At 38.8% G+C, this 18,130-nt stretch overlaps 1 protein-coding gene across 1 annotated transcript; it reads left to right on the top strand.

The window, feature by feature from the left end:
• Positions 1-3,022: 3,022 nt before the first annotated feature.
• Positions 3,023-4,942, top strand: CXCL1 (C-X-C motif chemokine ligand 1). Its single transcript, XM_032164145.2, has 4 exons — positions 3,023-3,200; positions 3,299-3,422; positions 3,536-3,619; positions 4,151-4,942. Exons 1-4 carry the CDS (start codon positions 3,101-3,103, stop codon positions 4,164-4,166), a joined length of 324 nt encoding a protein of 107 aa, XP_032020036.1. The 5' UTR covers positions 3,023-3,100; the 3' UTR covers positions 4,167-4,942.
• Positions 4,943-18,130: the final 13,188 nt, after the last annotated feature.

Genomic DNA, 18,130 nt, shown 5'->3' with positions numbered 1-18,130 from the left:
AGAATTGAGTACTTCAGGAAAATATAACAAGCTACTTCAATGCCACAGGAAAGATATGCTGTTAGTGAAACAAAACTATGGAGATGTATGACCATTTTGCTGTGTTTTCATTTAAGAATATGTAAATTTCAACCATTCAACTAGGGCAATAACAGATTTTTTAAAATCATTCTACTCTTGAAAGTATTAATTATATATCACAGAGTGTTTTTTATCATAGCATAATGGTTAAATGCCATTTTATCTGAGTTTGATTTCCAGGCTTAAGGATGTATGACCTTAGGCAAGTGACTTAACCTCTCTGCACCACAGTTTCTTTATTCGCAACTTAAAGTCTCATAGACACAACAATATCTACTGATATTGTAGTTATCAGTACACGTACAGGCTTGTTTGGAAGACTGAATGAGTTAATATTTGTAAACTGCTTAGAAGAGCAGAAAATAAATGCTCTGCCCTTTGCCTCGGGTGTAGAGGTTTAGCAATTTGCCCTTGGTATGCAGCAGCATTCCGTATTTATTTACCAGAATTCTGTAAGCTCTTATAATTTAGCTCCTTTGTTGAAGAAAAAAAAAAGCAAATTTTCAGTGACCTGTGAATGTTTGTTTCACAGACAAAGTGAAGAGACATTAGAGAAGAAAAATCTCTTCTTGCCTTTTTGGTTTGTATAAACTGTATAAAATGAACATGTATTACAACTACAATTAGAAAACAATACATTTTTCAAGTTTTAAAGAATCATTTCCATGTTTCTGGAAATTTCAGTTTCCCATCAAATCCCAGAAAAAAATGATAATAAGAGGTGTAATCCCACAAACTTTCAATTATGCATGAGCTAGTCACACACTTAATAAACTTTAGATCATATGTCATTTCCTATTCTTTACTACTAATTTGAACCTTCCTCTAATTGATTTTTCCCTTAGAATCATATTGATAAATACTAGAGTATTTTTAAAAATAGTCATTCCTTTAGTACATCTTTTCAATAAATAAGATGGAGACTATTACATTCAAAGTCCCTTTTTATATACATGAAGTGATTGAAAGGTGGACTACAAAATAAACCAATGATCTGTCTGAATGGTAACAAATAAAATTTCATCTAAGTGTACCTCGTGGTAGAGTACATATTTGTCTTCCTTTCTGAAAGCCTGATACAGAAAATTTTGTAAATTCTCAACTGAGTTTCTTTTTTTTAAATTTAGATTTAGAAGTTTGCAACATTGATTACAGCTTGAAACTGATGAAGATATTTGGGACACTGTATTTGGTCTCCATTGGGTCAATGCTTTTTCATTTATTCTTTCTGTTAAGAAATATAAGTAACCAGGAAGATGTGAAAAGGGAAATAATTGAAAATATATTTATATATAATAAATAAATATATAAATATATATATATATAAATTAACATCAGGATGAGTTTCTGTTTAGGCAATGTTGGAAAACCTATTTCCATTTTTTTTTATTTAACAAACATTTAACAACCATTTATAAGGCACTTAAATCCATGCTGGCTCTTACAAATGTTGACGCATTTCTCATAACCACCTTGGGGTAGAAATGGAGAGGCTAAACAACCTGCAGGCCATGCTTCACTACTAAATGCAGGTGGCAGCCTTGCCTGTGTTCTCTGCTTGGCTAGGAACACAGGTCTTACCTATTGAGCTGGGCTGTGTAGAACTCTGTTGTGGAGACATTTGCCCCTGGGGCAGAAGCCTCTGCTTTTTCCCCCTCCTCCCATCTTACTCCATGTCTCAGAGAGCTCTGAATCCCACTTGGAGAATCACACTTAAACCCTCTAAAAACCTAAGGATGAATAAAAATAAGTTCTCTAGAACTTCTGGAGAAAAAAGTAATAAAGCTACTAGGTTAAATGACTGAAATTCCTGAGAGAAAACAACATGTGTGTGTTTCTCTAGAAACGGGGCCCAATACTGAATACCAGGAAGTCCTATAGTAAATGGAATGTGACTCTATGTGGGATCCGGCATTCCTATTTCATCCGAATGCATGTCTGCTGCTTCAGTGGGAAGGGTGCTTGCACACCAAGTACTCACTCCCTGGTGTCATGTGCTATAAAGTCCAAAGACAGAACCAGGAATGGTGAGCCCATGAGCCTGCTGGACCCAGGCTCCGAGGTCCAGAGTGACAACCAGTGCCGTATTTCTAGATCAAACCTGAACCCCTCCTACAGGGAAAAGATTTCCAGGGGATTTTGAAAGTTCCAACATTTTACAGGGAAGAAGGAAGATATGCAGGATATGAAAGAAGAGTTTGTGTTATACAGCCCTGGCTTCCACTGACGCTAACACTGGATTCAGCTTTTGACACTGATAATCTGTTGCCACCAAATGGAAAACGTAAACAAGATATTCTAAGTGTGCTTAGAGAATATGCAACACAAGGAACAAGCAGAACATTCTTCTCTGGAATCTACGTGATGGACTGTACTTTCACAGAGAGCATTGATGTTAGATGTACATGAAATAGGCTAAACTGAAAATAAGAAAGGCTGAGGCAGAGAGGATAATACAGTTCCAGCCTATCTCCCAGCACCTTGTTAATTTCTCTCAACCTCCAGACACAAATCCGAGACATAACTCTCTTCCTCCAAAGAGGTCGCGCCTCCCCTGTGGTGGTTCTAAGGGATCCGCCCCAGCTCCTTCTCCGTTCCCAGCCCCACACACTGGGATCACCAGGCACCCAAGATCCCACCTCTCAGGTGGTATCTTCAGCGCTGGCTGCCACTCAGCCCCCCTCCAGGGATCTGGGGCAGAAGGCGAATATCCCAGAGTCTCAGAGTCCACGGGAGTTACTCTGAAGGGCGAGGCGCGGGCTGCATCAGTGGACCCCCCCCACCCCACCCGCACCCCAAGAGCTCCACCCCGGGGGCGGGGCCGTCGCCTTCCTTCCGGACTCGGGATCGATCTGGAGCTCCGGGAATTTCCCTGGCCCGGGGGCTCCGGGCTTTCCAGCCCCAACCATGCATAAAAGGGGTTCGCGGGTCTCGGAGAGCCACAGAACCCTGGCCGCAGGCACCTCCTCGCCAGCTCTTCCGCTCCTCGCACAGCCGCCAGACCCGCCTGCTGAACCCCATGGCCCGCGCCGCGCTCTCCGCCGCCCCGAGCAATCCCCGGCTCCTGCGGGTGGCGCTACTGCTCCTGCTCCTGGTGGCCGCCTGCCGGCGCGCAGCAGGTGGGTCCCGGCGCCCTGGGGTCCCCGGGCCGGACGCGGCTGGGGTAGGCACCCAGCGCCGACAGTCCCGCTCAATCACCGAGTCTCTTCTTCCCTAGGAGCGTCCGTGGCCACTGAACTGCGCTGCCAGTGCTTGCAGACCCTGCAGGGAATTCACCCCAAGAACATCCAAAGTGTGAACGTGAAGTCCCCCGGACCCCACTGCGCCCAAACCGAAGTCATGTAAGTCCCGCCCCGCGCTGCCTCTGCCACCGCCGGGGTCCCAGACCCTCCTGCTGCCCCAACCCTGTCCCCAGCCTGACCTCCTGCCTCACGGGATTCCCTTCCCTTTGCAGAGCCACACTCAAGAATGGGCAGAAAGCTTGTCTCAACCCCGCATCCCCCATAGTTAAGAAAATCATCGAAAAGATGCTGAACAGGTGAGTTGTGGTTTCCATGTACACAGGCGTCTGGAGCCGTTGGTCAGAAATACTGGCATGTGCCCTCTAAAAATAAAATCAGGAAAACTCAGGGGTTAGTTGAAGGACTAGAAATTGTGATTATTGTTTTCACAATTAAGGTTTCCTTTACGATAATTACTGCTCTGGTGCCAGAGGATATTCCCAATGCCTGGGGTCCCCACCCAGGTTCTTCCTTCGTTCCAATGAATGTAGGTAAAACTGCCTTCATTTGAGGCCCAGTATGACAAACAGCAATAGGTTCTGGCTGTTTTTAATCCAATAGTACCATGGAGACCACCGCCCCGCCCCACCTCGATTCCTAAAAGAGCATCCCAAGCTTAGAGGTCCCTGCCACACAGCACAGCTGTCATAGGCAGTAGCCACTTGGTTGCCACGCTGGGGAAACTGCATTCGGAAAACTCTAGAGGCTGGAGGAGCAGGACAGGAGAAGAGGGTTGTGCAGTCGGCTTTCCCGAGCACCTACTCAGGGCACCCATTTTCTCATTGCAGTGGCAAATCCAACTGACCAGAAGGGAGGAGGAAGCTCATTGGTGGCTGTTCCTGAAGGAGACCCTGCCCTTATAGGAAAAGAAGAGGAAAGAGAGACACAGCTGCAGAGGCCACCTGGATTGCGCCTAATGTGTTTGAGCATCGCTTAGGAGAAGTCTTCTATTTATTTATTTATTCATTTGTTTTGAAGATTCTATGTTAATATTTTAGGTGTAAAATAATTAAGGGTATGATTAACTCTACTTGCACACTGTCCTATTATATTCATTCTTTTTTAAATGTCAACCTCAAGTTAGTTCAATCTGGATTCATATTTAATTTGCAGGTAGAATGTTTTCAAATGTTCTCCAGTCATTATGTTAATATTTCTGAGGAGCCTGCAACATGCTAGCCACTGTGATAGAGGCTGGGGGATCCAAGCAAATGGCCAATGAGATGATTGTGAGGGCAGGGGAATGTATGTGTACATCTGTTTTGTAACTGTTTAGATGAATGTCAGTTGTTATTTATTGAAATGATTTCACAGTGTGTGGTCAACATTTCTCATGTTGAAACTTTAAGAACTAAAATGTTCTAAATATCCCTTGGACATTTTATGTCTTTCTTGTAAGGCATACTGCCTTGTTTAATGGTAGTTTTACAGTGTTTCTGTCTTAGAACAAAGGGGTTTAATTATTGATGTTTTCATACAGAATATAAAAATAAAGCACTTAAAAATAGAAAATACTCGTTTGATTTTTGGGGGGAAACAAGGGCTATCTTTACTGGAAAATCTGGGGATTTATATCAATATTTCTCAATTTTTTATTGTGTTTATTTTTCTGGGTGTTCAATTTGCTATACAGATAAATCAAACTATGAGTTATGCTTCATTTCATGTGGTGATTGCTGCCAATACCCTTGGCTCTCACCTAGTGAAGAATGTGATTTACTATGGGCTGGCCCCTAATGGGAGAGTCACTGATATAAATTGCCCTTTTATAAGAAGTTTCTTTCTGTCTTGCTACTCGAATTTACCTCCTTAAAAATATTTATATTATCTTAACAAGGGCTCTCATTTCATTGCTTTTGTTGAACAATATTTCTTATAATTGTTGACAATTTAATGAAGCTGGCAGTGAAATGGTGGCTAAAATATTTCATTTTTCAAAACTCAAATCATTTGTGTCGTCAATAGAAGCAGAAGTGAGTGGCTGAGTGCTTCACCTGTGAAAAGATCTGATTGAAATTTGGGCTCAGCTTTCTAACCTTCACATATAAGTAATTAGCACTAAGATTTGCGGTGTTTCAATCCTTTATAGCAATATACCAAATATAATGGTTTTAAGATTGGACTGCATTCATTTGCATCGTTCCTAGTGGAATTTTGATGGGACCTCATAGAGCGGTTGCCCTCTGGGGAACTCTGTATTCAATGCTGTCCCAGAATGGCAGCAGCACTACAGGTTTTTAGGACAGAAGCAAAATTGGCATGTCTAAGGAAGAAATACCCCAATAATATAAAAGAAACCACACTCCAAACCTGAAAAGGAAGGATGTTCGTGCATGCATGAGGTGTGTACTTGTTTCTGATTCAGAACTCGTTCAGGAAATCCTGAGCCCTGGGTAACTGCCTCTAACAGAGGCAAGAAGGTGAGGCTGGCAGCCTCAATATTTCAAATCAAATTCTGGATCATCCCAAGAAGCTAGGCAGATAAAGGTCATAAGTAGCAAGAAACAAACTCTGTGAGCTTTTCTCACAACTAAAAAAGTTAAAAACAAGAATCTCTTCATAATTCCAACATTATCAGTTAATTATGAATGAGATGAGGAAGAAGAATATTTGTAAACTATACATAAGCAAATAAATGCAAACCATTTGAGAAACTCCATAAATGGTAGCGTTCACTCCCTAACCCCAAGTTAGAGGACACTGGAAAATGTTTACAAGTAGCACCCAAGGGTTCAATAAAACCACTCCTTACACCTAAGACAAGTCCTTACCCTCAAACATTGGAGCTTACTGTACTGGCTACCTAGCTCTGGCTAATATGGAACAACGGAACATAAAAAGGACAAAAGAGATGCTTTTATTCACATGGTGGTTAAAGAGATTTCAAAGGATCAGAATGACTTTGGTGTAAATTCCAGCTCTATCACTGTGATCTTGGGCAAGTTTCTTTACTTCACTCAACCTCATTTTCGTTTCTATGGGATGAGGATAATAACAAAATTAGGCTTCTGAAGTGTTGCAGGGATTAAATGTTATGGAGGCTCTGGAAACCTGGTTCTTGCCATTGGTCCTCAGGCCAACTCCTTGGACATTGTCTCAGTCTCAGTCTTAGATCAAGCAGATAGGTAAATTGTGGTTTTCACACCAAATTGCTCTGAAAACTTGCAAGTACAAGGCAGTCTCCTGTTGGGAGTGTTATAGCAGGAAGTAGGATACAGCCTTTTTGGCGTGGTAGTCACAGGGTGAAGGAAGTAGGAAAAGGATATTACGTAACACATCACAGTTTTGAGAAGCCATCAGCAGGAAACAGCAATGATCACAGTGACTGAGGTTTCTTGAGCAATGTTACCATGGGGTCTAGAGAAGGAAAGAAGGAGACGTGGCTAATGCTATTCTATCATTGTGAGTCCTCTTGAGACACCCTCTCAGGTGTTCCAGAAGTAACTGGAGAGATGTTAAGGGATGGTGGAGGTGGCAGACCCACAATAGCACAGTGAGGGAAATCCAGAAAAACAGATCACACTGTTTGTCTTTTCTGGCTACCCAATCACGTAATTTAAAAAAGGACCTGCCTGTCTTCACCAGTAATGTCCCACTCCACTCACAATGAGTACGACAGCTGCAATGGATAACAGCTTCCCAACTTAAGGCACTTGTTCTTCTGCATCTCTTCCTGGGGGCTTTCTCCACTGAGGTGTGGGAAAGCGGGCTTGGCAGAGAGAGATTTCTCAGCCCACAGCTAGGATGGCCTGTGATTTGATGCCCTGAGAGGAGAGATAGGAGTTAAAGGATGAATATTCAATTTTCCCAGTCTCTTGCTAGATAATTCTAGAAGTTCCTCTCTCTCTCTCCATATATATGTGTGTGTTTAAATTTTATAGTGTATTAAAATAAATATTAAAAAGACATATGAATAGATGAAATGTTCCACTTCTCTCTTCATTATGTTTACACCTTCTTTACACACCTGAGCATAGTTAAGATAGTTATTTTAAAATCTTGGTATGCTAAGTCTATCATTCTGTCATTTCTGAATCTATATTTACTTGATTTTTTTTCTCTTATTACAACTCATGCTGTCCTACTTCTTTGCATGTATAATCATTTTCATTTGACTGCAGGAAATTTTGAATCTTATGTTGCTCAGTGTCAAGATGTGTTTTCTTTCTTTAGAGTCTTGGGCTCCGTTTTGACAAGCAGTTAATTTCTAGGGCATCAGCTTTGTCTCTTTGAGGCTTGTTGTTGAGCTTTGATAGGGTGGTCTAGGAATGTTCTTCACTCTAGGGTTTGTTTAGCTGTACTACTAAGTCATGTCCTTCTTGTGGCATTAGTGAATGCCCTGAGTGCTCACAGGTTCTCTCTACTATGACAGGGTAGACCTTAAATATCTCCTCATTCCATTCTAAGTCTGAGGTTTTCTCAGCTTACAAATCTCTAGTTACTCTTTGCTTGACTTACGGAGTTTTCCCCCATGCATGTGTGACTTAGTATTTTTTTTAATTGTACTTTAAGTTTTAGAGTACATGTGCACAATGTGCAGGTTTGTTACATATGTATCCATGTGCCATGTTGGTGTGCTGCACCCATTAACTCGTCATTTAGCATTAAGTGTATCTCCTAATGCTATCCCTCCCCCCTCCCCTGACCCCTCAACAGTCCCCAGAGTGTGATGTTCCCCTTCCTGTGTCCATGTGTTCTCATTGTTCAATTCCCACCTATGAATGAGAACATGCGGTGTTTGGCTTTTTGTCCTTGCGATAGTTTACTGAGAATGATGATTTCCAGTTTCATCCATGTCCCTACAAAGGACATGAACTCATCATTTTTTATGGCTGCATAGTATTCCATGGTGTATATGTGCCACATTTTCTTAATCCAGTCTATCGTTGTTGGACATTTGGGTTGGTTCCAAGTCTTTGGTATTGTTAATAGTGCCACAATAAACATACATGTGCATATGTCTTTATAGCAGCATGATTTATAGTCCTTTGGGTATATACTCAGTAATGGGATGGCTGGGTCAAATGGTATTTCTAGTTCCAGATCCCTGAGGAATCGCCACACTGATTTCCACAATGGTTGAACTAGTTTACAGTCCCACCAACAGTGTAAAAGTGTTCCTATTTCTCCTCATCCTCTCCAGCACCTGTTGTTTCCTGACATTTTAATGATGGCCATTCTAACTGTTGTGAGATGGTATCTCATTGTCGTTTTGATTTTCATTTCTCTGATGGCCAGTGATGATGAGCATTTTTTCATGTGTTTTTTGGCTGCATAAATGTCTTCTTTTGAGAAGTGTCTGTTCATGTCCTTCACCACTCTGTTTTGGGGGAGACCAAACTTAGACAATTGGGCCCCCCAGAAATTAGACCTCACAGCAGAGGCTTATGACTACTATTTCATTGAGGAGTATAATGCCAGAGAACCAGGAGGAAGAAAAATGGGAAGTGAGGCAGAAACAAGTGAAAGCTCATGATAGGAGAGAGCATAACCACACTGGCCATTGCTGCACACAACTGAGTTCTTGACCTCACAAAGGGGCTGTTGTGAGTGTTTGCTTTCCTCTTCTGCAGAAACTGTGAAACCTGCTCAAACCAAGAAATTGTAGTTGTCATGTTTATAGCAGAGTCATAAATCATCCTAACAGCAGGGCATCAGCCTCTGATTTCTATTCCTCAGCTATGCTTTAAATAAAAATGTGGAATCTGGATCCATAAGGTACTAAAGCAGGGAGAAAGAGTCTACTGAACCATAGTCAGGACCTCATTTTCACCTTTGAAGAGGTTAGTACTCCAAATGACATTTTTGTTCTCCACATTAAAAAGTAATAAATCTTTCCTTTTTTAAGTGAAAAGTAGTTAGAAATGTTACTGTTCCTTTCAAAAATCTCCTAAAAAGGAAGCCAGATTATATGGAGAGAAATAAATAAATAAAATGTTGAGACTAGGGACTGATCCCTTGACAGCCAGGCAGGAGTTTGGTTCAAAACTTGAGAGATCACAAGAAAAAGAAAATCAGCCTTCTCATTTTATAGATGGAACTGTGAAGGCTCAGAAACCACCGAGGAGTTATCAAATGCCGTGGAATTATTTTATTACAAAAGTGGGTCAGAGTTTGGTTTCCTGATGACTAATTCACAGTGATTTTTATTAAACTAGATTATTTTCATGACTGGTCAAGAAGATAGTTAGCCTAAATTTTGGCTATAGGATTGGCTTTCTAAAATTTGTAGAACCATTCTCAGGGTGCTAATTAATAGCTAATAGCCATTCATGCCATGTGCCACTTTAAGATAGTTTAAAGAAAACATTGTGAATATTGTAGCCGAATAATTCAAAGTATAAAATGAGTTCAGCCAATTTACTGGCTAAATTGCTCTATTAGTCATCTATTGTCTCCCCAAAATCCAGTGGGTTTAAACAGTCACCATTTTATTTTGACACATGGCCATCATTTTGGGCTAGGCAATACAACAACCTGGGCTTGGCTCAGGTGGTTCTTCTGATGGTGTCTCCTGGAGTCACCAGGTGACACTTGGTGACCTGAGTGAAGCTGCCTCACTCACATGTCTGGTTGTTTGCACTAGTCATTGCCTGGGCCTTATGAGCTTGGCTATCCTCATATGGTGGCAGCCACACTTTAACAGAGCAGGGGTAGAAGCTCCTAGGCTTCTTACCTTGTTGACCTGGAACATATACATCATCATTTTTAACACATCCTATTGGCCAAAGCATGTCATGAGGTGAGCATAGAGTCAAGGGGGTTGGGAAACAGATTCTGTCTCTTAAAGTGAGGAGCTGCTAAGAATGTAAGGCTATTTTTAATCTTTCACTGTTGTATTACTTTCTGATATTTGATTTTCTTGTTTATGACATAGAAATACCCCTTGTAAAGTTTCCAGATAACTTACAAAAATTCATACAGGAATGTTAGCACAAATGTTTATTGGAGTACAATAAACAATTATTATTGTTATATTACATTGTATTTCAGTGTAGATAAATATTTTAAAAAATAAAACATAAGATTATAATTAAAATTGGATGTTTTGGTAACTTGCATATTTGTATAAGCCTCAGGCCTATGTGAAAATTCAACTAACAAAATAACTGTTTATAAAATCAGGGAAGTTGTCAAGTTGTCAGTCTCAGCACTCTAAATCAAACTGTAATAAACTCTGCTACAGATCTGGCATAAATTTTAGTAGCTGTAGAATGAGAGAACCATCTTTGATAAGTAAAATTACCATCTCTTTAACAAACTCCTTAGTAAACTATTGTGATGCCTTAAGCCTGTCTTTAAAGTTTTATGAAAAACTAAATTACTTTGAATCTTTCAATACTTGGTTATCTTATCTGTATGTACTTTCTTATTAGCATCATAACACCTGTACAGATTGATAGCACATTTTATTTATTTTTTATTTTTTTAAATTTTATTATTATTATACTTTAAGTTTTAGGGTACATGTGCACAATGTGCAGGTTTGTTACATATGTATACATGTGCCATGTTGGTGTGTGATAGCACATTTTATTACCTTTACTTGGTACAGAAGGAAAATGAGATTTGAAGAAATCAAGATTGTTTCTGAATAACAGTTTGAAGTTACTTGCAGCTTTCATTTGTACAAAGGACAACATGTGATCAGTCAATTGAATGTTGTCAGGTTGTTAAAACATCTCATTTAAAGACTGAAATAGCTTTTTTCTCCTTCCTTAACATGCCCATGTCTTGTTTGTGCCTCTGTGCATTTCTCTGTCTCAAACGCTTATCAGCCTTCAAAAAAAAAAAAATGATGACTTTCTTTTTGTCTTTTCACCAGTCCAATGTGACCTTCTCTGTAAAGTCTTTCCTGACGGCCCTGGGGAAGTCCTCCCTCCCCTCTGCTTCCACTATGCCTCAGATATGCAACTATTATAACACAGACCACCTTTTAGTTTAATCTGTTTACTCGTCTATCTCAAAACAGACTGTGAACCTCTCAAGAGCAGAAATTCAACTTTCATTATCTTCAAATGCTTAGCATCAAGCAAAGGCCCTTGCAAATTATAAATGCTCAATTATAATCAGTAAAAGAAAATAACTAAAATAACTTACTATTTAAGCTAGTTTTAGCTTTAAACTGTATCAACCTTTCAGTAATCAGTAGTTCTTCAGTTAAATGTTGTTATAGGTTGAATTATAGCCCCCTCAAATTTATATATTAAGGTCCTAATCCCCAGTACCTCAGAAGGTGACCTTATTTGGAAGTAGGGTCCTTAAAGAGGTAATCCAGTTAAAGTGAAGTAATTAGAGTGAGCCCCTAATTCAGTATGATTGGTGCCCTAATAAAAAGAGGAAATTTTGAGATAGACATGCATACAAAGAGAACACCATGTAAACATAAAGATGAACACCCGCTGAGCAAGTAAAGATATCTGGAACAACGCCCTCTCTCACAGTCCTGAGAAAGAAACAACCCCATTAAACCTAGATTTTGGACTTCCAGGGTCCAGAATTGAAATATGAAAACATTTCTGTTGTTTAAGCAACCTAGTCTGTGGTAGTTTGGTATGATAGCCCTAGGAAACTAATACAAATGTTTTGCTCTTTGATTTGTTACTGCAAAAAAAAAAAAAAAAATGTGGTCACTATGATATAATCAAAGTCACTTATAAAACTGCGTAAGAAATAAAATTAAAGCTCACAGTTCACTATTAGTTAATTAACCTTGAAGCCAATGGAAACTGCTGCCTTCAAGCAATAAGTAAAGTGTTGTTTGCAGTTCTTTTTAAAAATTATATATTACTTTTCCTTAATGCCATGAAAAAGATAACAGACTAGATTATCTTTCTACTTTAAATAATTAAAACACGAAATATATGAAGTGATGGACATTAGACAACAGGAATAATGGGATAGTAATCCCTGCAAGAAGGAAAAAAACAGAGGCAAGCCCTTCCATGGCCCCAGAGTACCACATAGAGAGCATTTCCAGAAATGATCATTGAAAGACAAAGTTCAGAGTTCTATGTTGTTGTTATTTGTTTTGTTTTGCTTTGAATTATTTTTTTAAATTTTTACTTTAAGTTCAAGGGTACAAGTGTACATTTGGTACATAGCTAAACTTTTGCATACAGATTATTTCATCACCCAGGTATTAAGCCTAGTAACTATTAATTAATTTTCCTGATCCTCTCCCTCCTCCCACCCTCCATCCTTCAATAGGACCCAGTGTGTGTTGTTCCCCTCTGTGTGTCCATAAGTTCTTATCATTTAGCTCTACTTATAAGTGAGAACAGGTGGTATTGGGTTTTCAGTTCCTGTGTTAGTTTGCTGAGGATAATGGCCTCCAAGCTCCAACCATGTCCCTGCAAAGGACATGATCTCATTCTTTTTTATAGCTGCCTAGTATTCCATGGTGTTTATATACCACATTTTCTTTATCCAGTCTATCTTTGATGGGCATTTAGGTTGATTCTATGTCTTTGCTATTGTAAATAGTGCTGCAACAAATATACATGTGCCTGTGCCTTTATAATAGAATAATTTATATTTCTTCTGGTATATACCCTGTAATGAGATTGCTGGGTCTTTAGGGCTTTGAGGAATTGCTGCACTGTCTTCCACAATGGTTGAACAAATTTACACTCCCATCGACAGTGTATAAGCATTCCTTTTTCTCCATAACATCTCCAGCATCTGTTATTTTTTTACTTTTCAATAATAGTCATTCTGACTGGTGTGACATGGTATCTCATTGTGGTTTTGATTTGCTTTTCTCTAATGATCAGTGATGTTGAGCTTTTTTCATGATTGTTGGCTGCATATATGTCTTCTTTTGAAAAGTGTCTGTTCATCTCCTTTGCCCTTTTTAATGGGGTTGTTTCCTTCTTGTAAATTTGTCTAAGTTCCTTATAGACGGTGGATATTAGAGCTTTGTTGGATGCATAGTTTGAAAAAAATTTCTTCCATTCCACAGGCTGTTTACTCTGTTGATAGTTTCTTTCACTGTGCAGAAGCTCTTAAGTTTAATTAAATCCCATTTGTCAATTTTTGCTTTGGGTGCAATCGCTTTCAGCATCTTTGTCGTGACATCTTTGCCAGTGTCTACGTCCTGAATGGTATTGCCTAGGTTGTCTTCCCCAGGGTGTTTATATTGTGGGGTTTTACATTTAAGTCTTTAATCCATCTTGAGTTAATTTTCATATATGGTGTAAAGAAGGGGTCCAGCATTAATCTTCTGCATATGATCAGCAAGTTATCCTAGCACCATTTATTAAATAGGAAATCCTTTTCCCATTGCTTGTTCTTGTCAGGTTGGCTGAAGATCAGATAGTGGTAGGTGTGTGGTCTTATTTCTGGGTTCTCTGTTCTGTTCCATTGGTCTATATGTCTGTTTTTGTACCAGCACCATGCTGTTTTGGTTTCTGCAGCCTTGTAACATGGATAACAAGTTGGATAGTGGGATGTCTCCAGCTTTAATCTTTTTGCTTAGGATTGCCTTGGCAATTAGTGTTCTTTTTTTGTTCCACATAAATTTTAAAATAGTTTTTTCTTCTTCTGTCAAGAATGCCAATGGTAGTTTAATAGCAATATCATTGAATCTATGAATTGCTTTGGGCAGTATGACCATTTTAACGTTATTGATTATTCTTATACATGACCATAGAATGTTTGTCCATTTGTTTGTGTCATCTCTCATTTCTTTGAGCCATGTTCAGTAGTTAGTTATCCTTGTAGAAATTTTTCACCTCCCTAGTTAGCTGTATTCTCAAGTATTTTATTCTTTTTGTGGCAGTTGTGAATGGGAGTTTGTTCCTGATTTGGTTCTCAACTTGACTGATGTTGTATGGGAATGCTAGTGATTTTTGCACATTGATTGTGTACTGAGACTTTGCATAAGTTGTTTATCCGCTTAAGAAGCTATTGGACTGAGACTGTGTCGTTATGTAGATATAGGATCATGTTGCCAGTTTACATTTCTTAACAGGAACATGGTTGTAATCTGAACTCCATTTTTCTGCAGCATATTAAGCTGTATGTGTACTTCAGGTTTGACAGACTTTATTAAGACCTTAAATGGGATTATGCAAATACAAAAGCCAACAGCAAATACTTCCTGAGGAAATGCGTCTTAATTCCCTACTTTGTACAAACATGTTCTTTGTAAACATGCATAGACATTCTCATGACTCCATTCTACCAGTCACCATTAACCGCAACCGACATCGATCCCTTCACAATTATGCAGTTTCACCCCCAGAAAATAATACATTCATTTCTCTATTTAACAAGTTCATCTTAGCGTGCCCCCAAAGCCCCAATTAAAACAAAACTTGAAAAACAAACTCAGTTTCCTTGCTGGCTTGTGAGTGACAACATGAGACTCAATAAACTGTACCTTTTATTCTTTAACCAAGAGAGTGCAAGGAGAGTAATAAAAAAGTTCTCAGGGTTGCAGAGAGCACGTAAAAGTGGGCTGCAGTATTGATTCCACCATCCAGACCAGGATCAAGATCAAGGATAGACATGGGTACTCAGAACTCCTCCAGCACTCCTCCTGCTGGCTGTCATTGTTCTGGGCACATTTGGTAAGCCAACTGTGGTTTTTATCTTTTCCTTCTAGGCACTAGAAAATCTCAGAAAATATTCTAGATGTAATGAGATTGTATTTGGCATTAAGGAAAATGTAGAAACTGTGAAACTGAAACTTAAGCTGACATATACAGTATTTAGACTGTGGAGTGTCAAAGACTTCTTGTTGAGTCAAATAAAAACATCTGTTTAACTTCCTAGAAATATCTGAGTGTAAGAGTCTGTGCTTTTCTTATTATAGATGATAGCAGGAACATTACCAAAAATTGGTTTATGATGTTCATTTTAATGATGGTAAGCAGAGAGAAAATGCCAATTTCAATTAATAAAATTCACATATAATCTCTATGTTTACAACTTTTGGTAGGAAGGACCAAGTTGATTTTTGCCATTGAAAATCTTATCTTATTGACCATACATACTTGTAAGCAATAACTTACCGGTCTAGTGTATCTACCAGTTTTTCAAGCATAATAGATGCTCAATAATTGTTTGTTAATCAGGATAATATATGTTATTAATAATTATGTTTGTGTAACTGTCTTCATAAACATTTCTATCAGTACTGAATTTGTGAACACAGTTGAGTGTCCTTCTATATTGATTTCTACTTTCAAGTGAAGAAGTAAGCATCATGGCTATGTTTGTTCTCAATAAGGATTTTTCTAATTTTTTTCTCACACAGCTGATTCCTCTGAGAATCAAGAGTTGGATGTCAGTGTATTCAGACACATTCTGACTTTATTCCTCACCAATTCATTAAAAATGATCAGTTGATACACAAGGGTCCTTTCTGCAGAAGAAAAGAAGTCAGTAAGTAGTGAAGATATGGTGGAGTATGGAAGCTTCTAGGACAGCAGTTTTCAAAGCTGGCATTTCCTTACAAAGTATGCTAGGTTGGAAGTATAGGAGATCTAACCTCTAGGTGTTATTCCTAAGCAATGTGGGAAGATAACTGCCCAGTCTTTATGCTTTCATTCCTGAAAACATTATCTACTTTCCCCAGTAAAAAGGGCTCTCAAATGGGAACATAGAGTATGAATTCATCTGAGTGTAGTTAACCTTATAGTCAGTGAACATGTACCATAAGCAAAGATACACATTCCTCAGTAAGGATACATGGATAATTAGTTGATCATCAGGAAATCTATTACAAACTTAGTTACATGATAAATTCAGTATGGCCAGATGGCCATGGAGACAACTGAGGCATAAGCCTACAAATAAAGAGCTTAGAGACTGTGGAAAACAATTCTGCATTTTATTTAAAAAAATTTTACTATAAACTATGTTATACAGATTGTTTCAGTTGTTCATTGCTAGGTAACGAATTACCACAATTTAGTGGCTTAAAATTAACCCACTTATTAATTTTCACAGTTTCGTAGCTTAGCAATCTAGGTGGCTTGACCAGTTCCTCTGCTTGGGGTTTCATAAAGTCAAAATCAAGGTGTCAGCTAAAGTCTCATTTGAAGACTCTAGGCATGAATCCACTGCCAATCCAGGTTGTTGGTAGAATTCAGTGTTTTGCAGTATAAGACTGAGTTCTTCATCTTCATTTTATCTTTCAAAAATTCTAATGAATAAATTTAAAGCATTGTTAAATTAAGCATAGTTATTATTTAGCCAGAACATTCTTTTCTTTTCAGAGCCACACTGAAAGATGGGAAAATAATTTATTTGGATCCCTGCATATGTGTATCTGAACATGGGAGAGAGAAAAATAAAGAGGGGCAGGCAGAAAAGAAAACACATCTCCTCAGGAGAAACAAACTGTTGGTCTTTAGAGTGGTGATATGCATATATTGAAAGAGAACTAGACAAAAAGTCCAGACGTTTGGGCTCTATGATTCTGAGCAAGCATCTGACCTTCTTTATACTCAGTTGTAAATGTGAAAACATGGCAAAATGAAACAAAACATCTCCTTGACAAAACTGTCAAGAGGAGATAATAAAATTGAAAGTGCTTTGAACATAAACATGAAAAATCAGTGTTGTTCTTATTAAAACTATGAGATCACTTCCTCATTAGTACTCAGAAAAGCAAGTTTTGTGGTACCTGTTCACATTGCCCTATCCGTAACTACATATGCACCAAACCACTAAATTATCTGTAGCAGGTGCCAAGTTTTACTGCTGTAGATCATAGCAAAAATGATAATAGTTATTAAGCTATGTACTAACAAGTACCTCTGAGATTGAGCTCTGTGAAAAAAAAAAACATCTCAGGACAACAAGTTCAAGACTAAGTAGTTTAGCACATAAAATTCCAAATTTCTGGGGAAAGAGATCTAGTTAGCACAGTTTGAGTCATGCACTCATTCATGGTCTACCCCTCTGTGGGCAGGAAATTAGAAACACACCATAGAGACACGGCTGCCAGAAGTCCTCCCAGGGTGAGGCAGGCGATTCCCAGACTAACAGACAGACATCTCAGTGGGACCTCCCTACCATTCAGAGAGCATTCTTCTTAAATCGGAGGGAAGAGTAAATAACTGTGGGTACTTTTGGTTTCAGAAGGATTTTTTTCAGGGGTACAGGGGGAGTGATAAAAATAACCTGAAAACCTTTAAATTACAAGTCACCTAAAATACTGGCTATGGAAACAATTCTTTTAAATGAATAGCTTAGCTCTCTAGAAAGTAGTAAAAACCCCCAGGACCTCAGAAAAGGGCAATCAGAAAATAGGACAAGAAATTTCATAGGTTAGTGCCATGGATTGTATAGAGTAAGGCTTGAAGGTGGTTGCTCCACCAGTAACCTGGATGTTGACATTTTTATCTCACATTAGAACAGAAGACATGGCTGTGGATCCTTGTAAGACAGAGAGTTGTAACAAAAGTCCTTGTATAAAATCAGAACCTCAATAGAAATAAATCTACTAAAAACACTGATTTACAATAAGGGGGCATGTTTGTCTTAACATGAACAACAGGTTGAATAAAAACAATTGCTTGAGAAATTATTTGGGATTCTTTTATAACACCTGTTTGGGCGTGGAACCCCTTGGTACCATAGAAGGAGGCCCAGATCAATACCTGGCAGAAATGAAACTAAAACTGCGCTAATCAGATATATCTTCAATAGGCACCACACAGAAGTCTGAAAGATAAAGCCACACTGAAGATGGGTTAATAGTCCAAATTCATAAAACTCTGGAGAAACCATCCACCCTAAACAGGAGTTAA

Source organism: Hylobates moloch, unplaced genomic scaffold (assembly GCF_009828535.3).
Source record: "Hylobates moloch isolate HMO894 unplaced genomic scaffold, HMol_V3 SCAFFOLD_2, whole genome shotgun sequence".
Taxonomy (NCBI): domain Eukaryota; kingdom Metazoa; phylum Chordata; class Mammalia; order Primates; family Hylobatidae; genus Hylobates; species Hylobates moloch.
The sequence above is the reverse complement of the archived record's forward strand: the minus strand, read 5'-3'. Positions and strand labels throughout refer to the sequence as shown.

Bases quoted from the DNA above. Each gene is read 5' to 3' on its own strand.
- CXCL1 (XM_032164145.2), top strand. From the start codon at position 3,101: ATGGCCCGCGCCGCGCTCTCCGCCGCCCCGAGCAATCCCCGGCTCCTG. The intron at 3,201-3,298 runs GTGGGTCCCGGC...CTTCTTCCCTAG, and splicing joins CGCCTGCCGGCGCGCAGCAG to GAGCGTCCGTGGCCACTGAA. The intron at 3,423-3,535 runs GTAAGTCCCGCC...TTCCCTTTGCAG, and splicing joins TGCGCCCAAACCGAAGTCAT to AGCCACACTCAAGAATGGGC.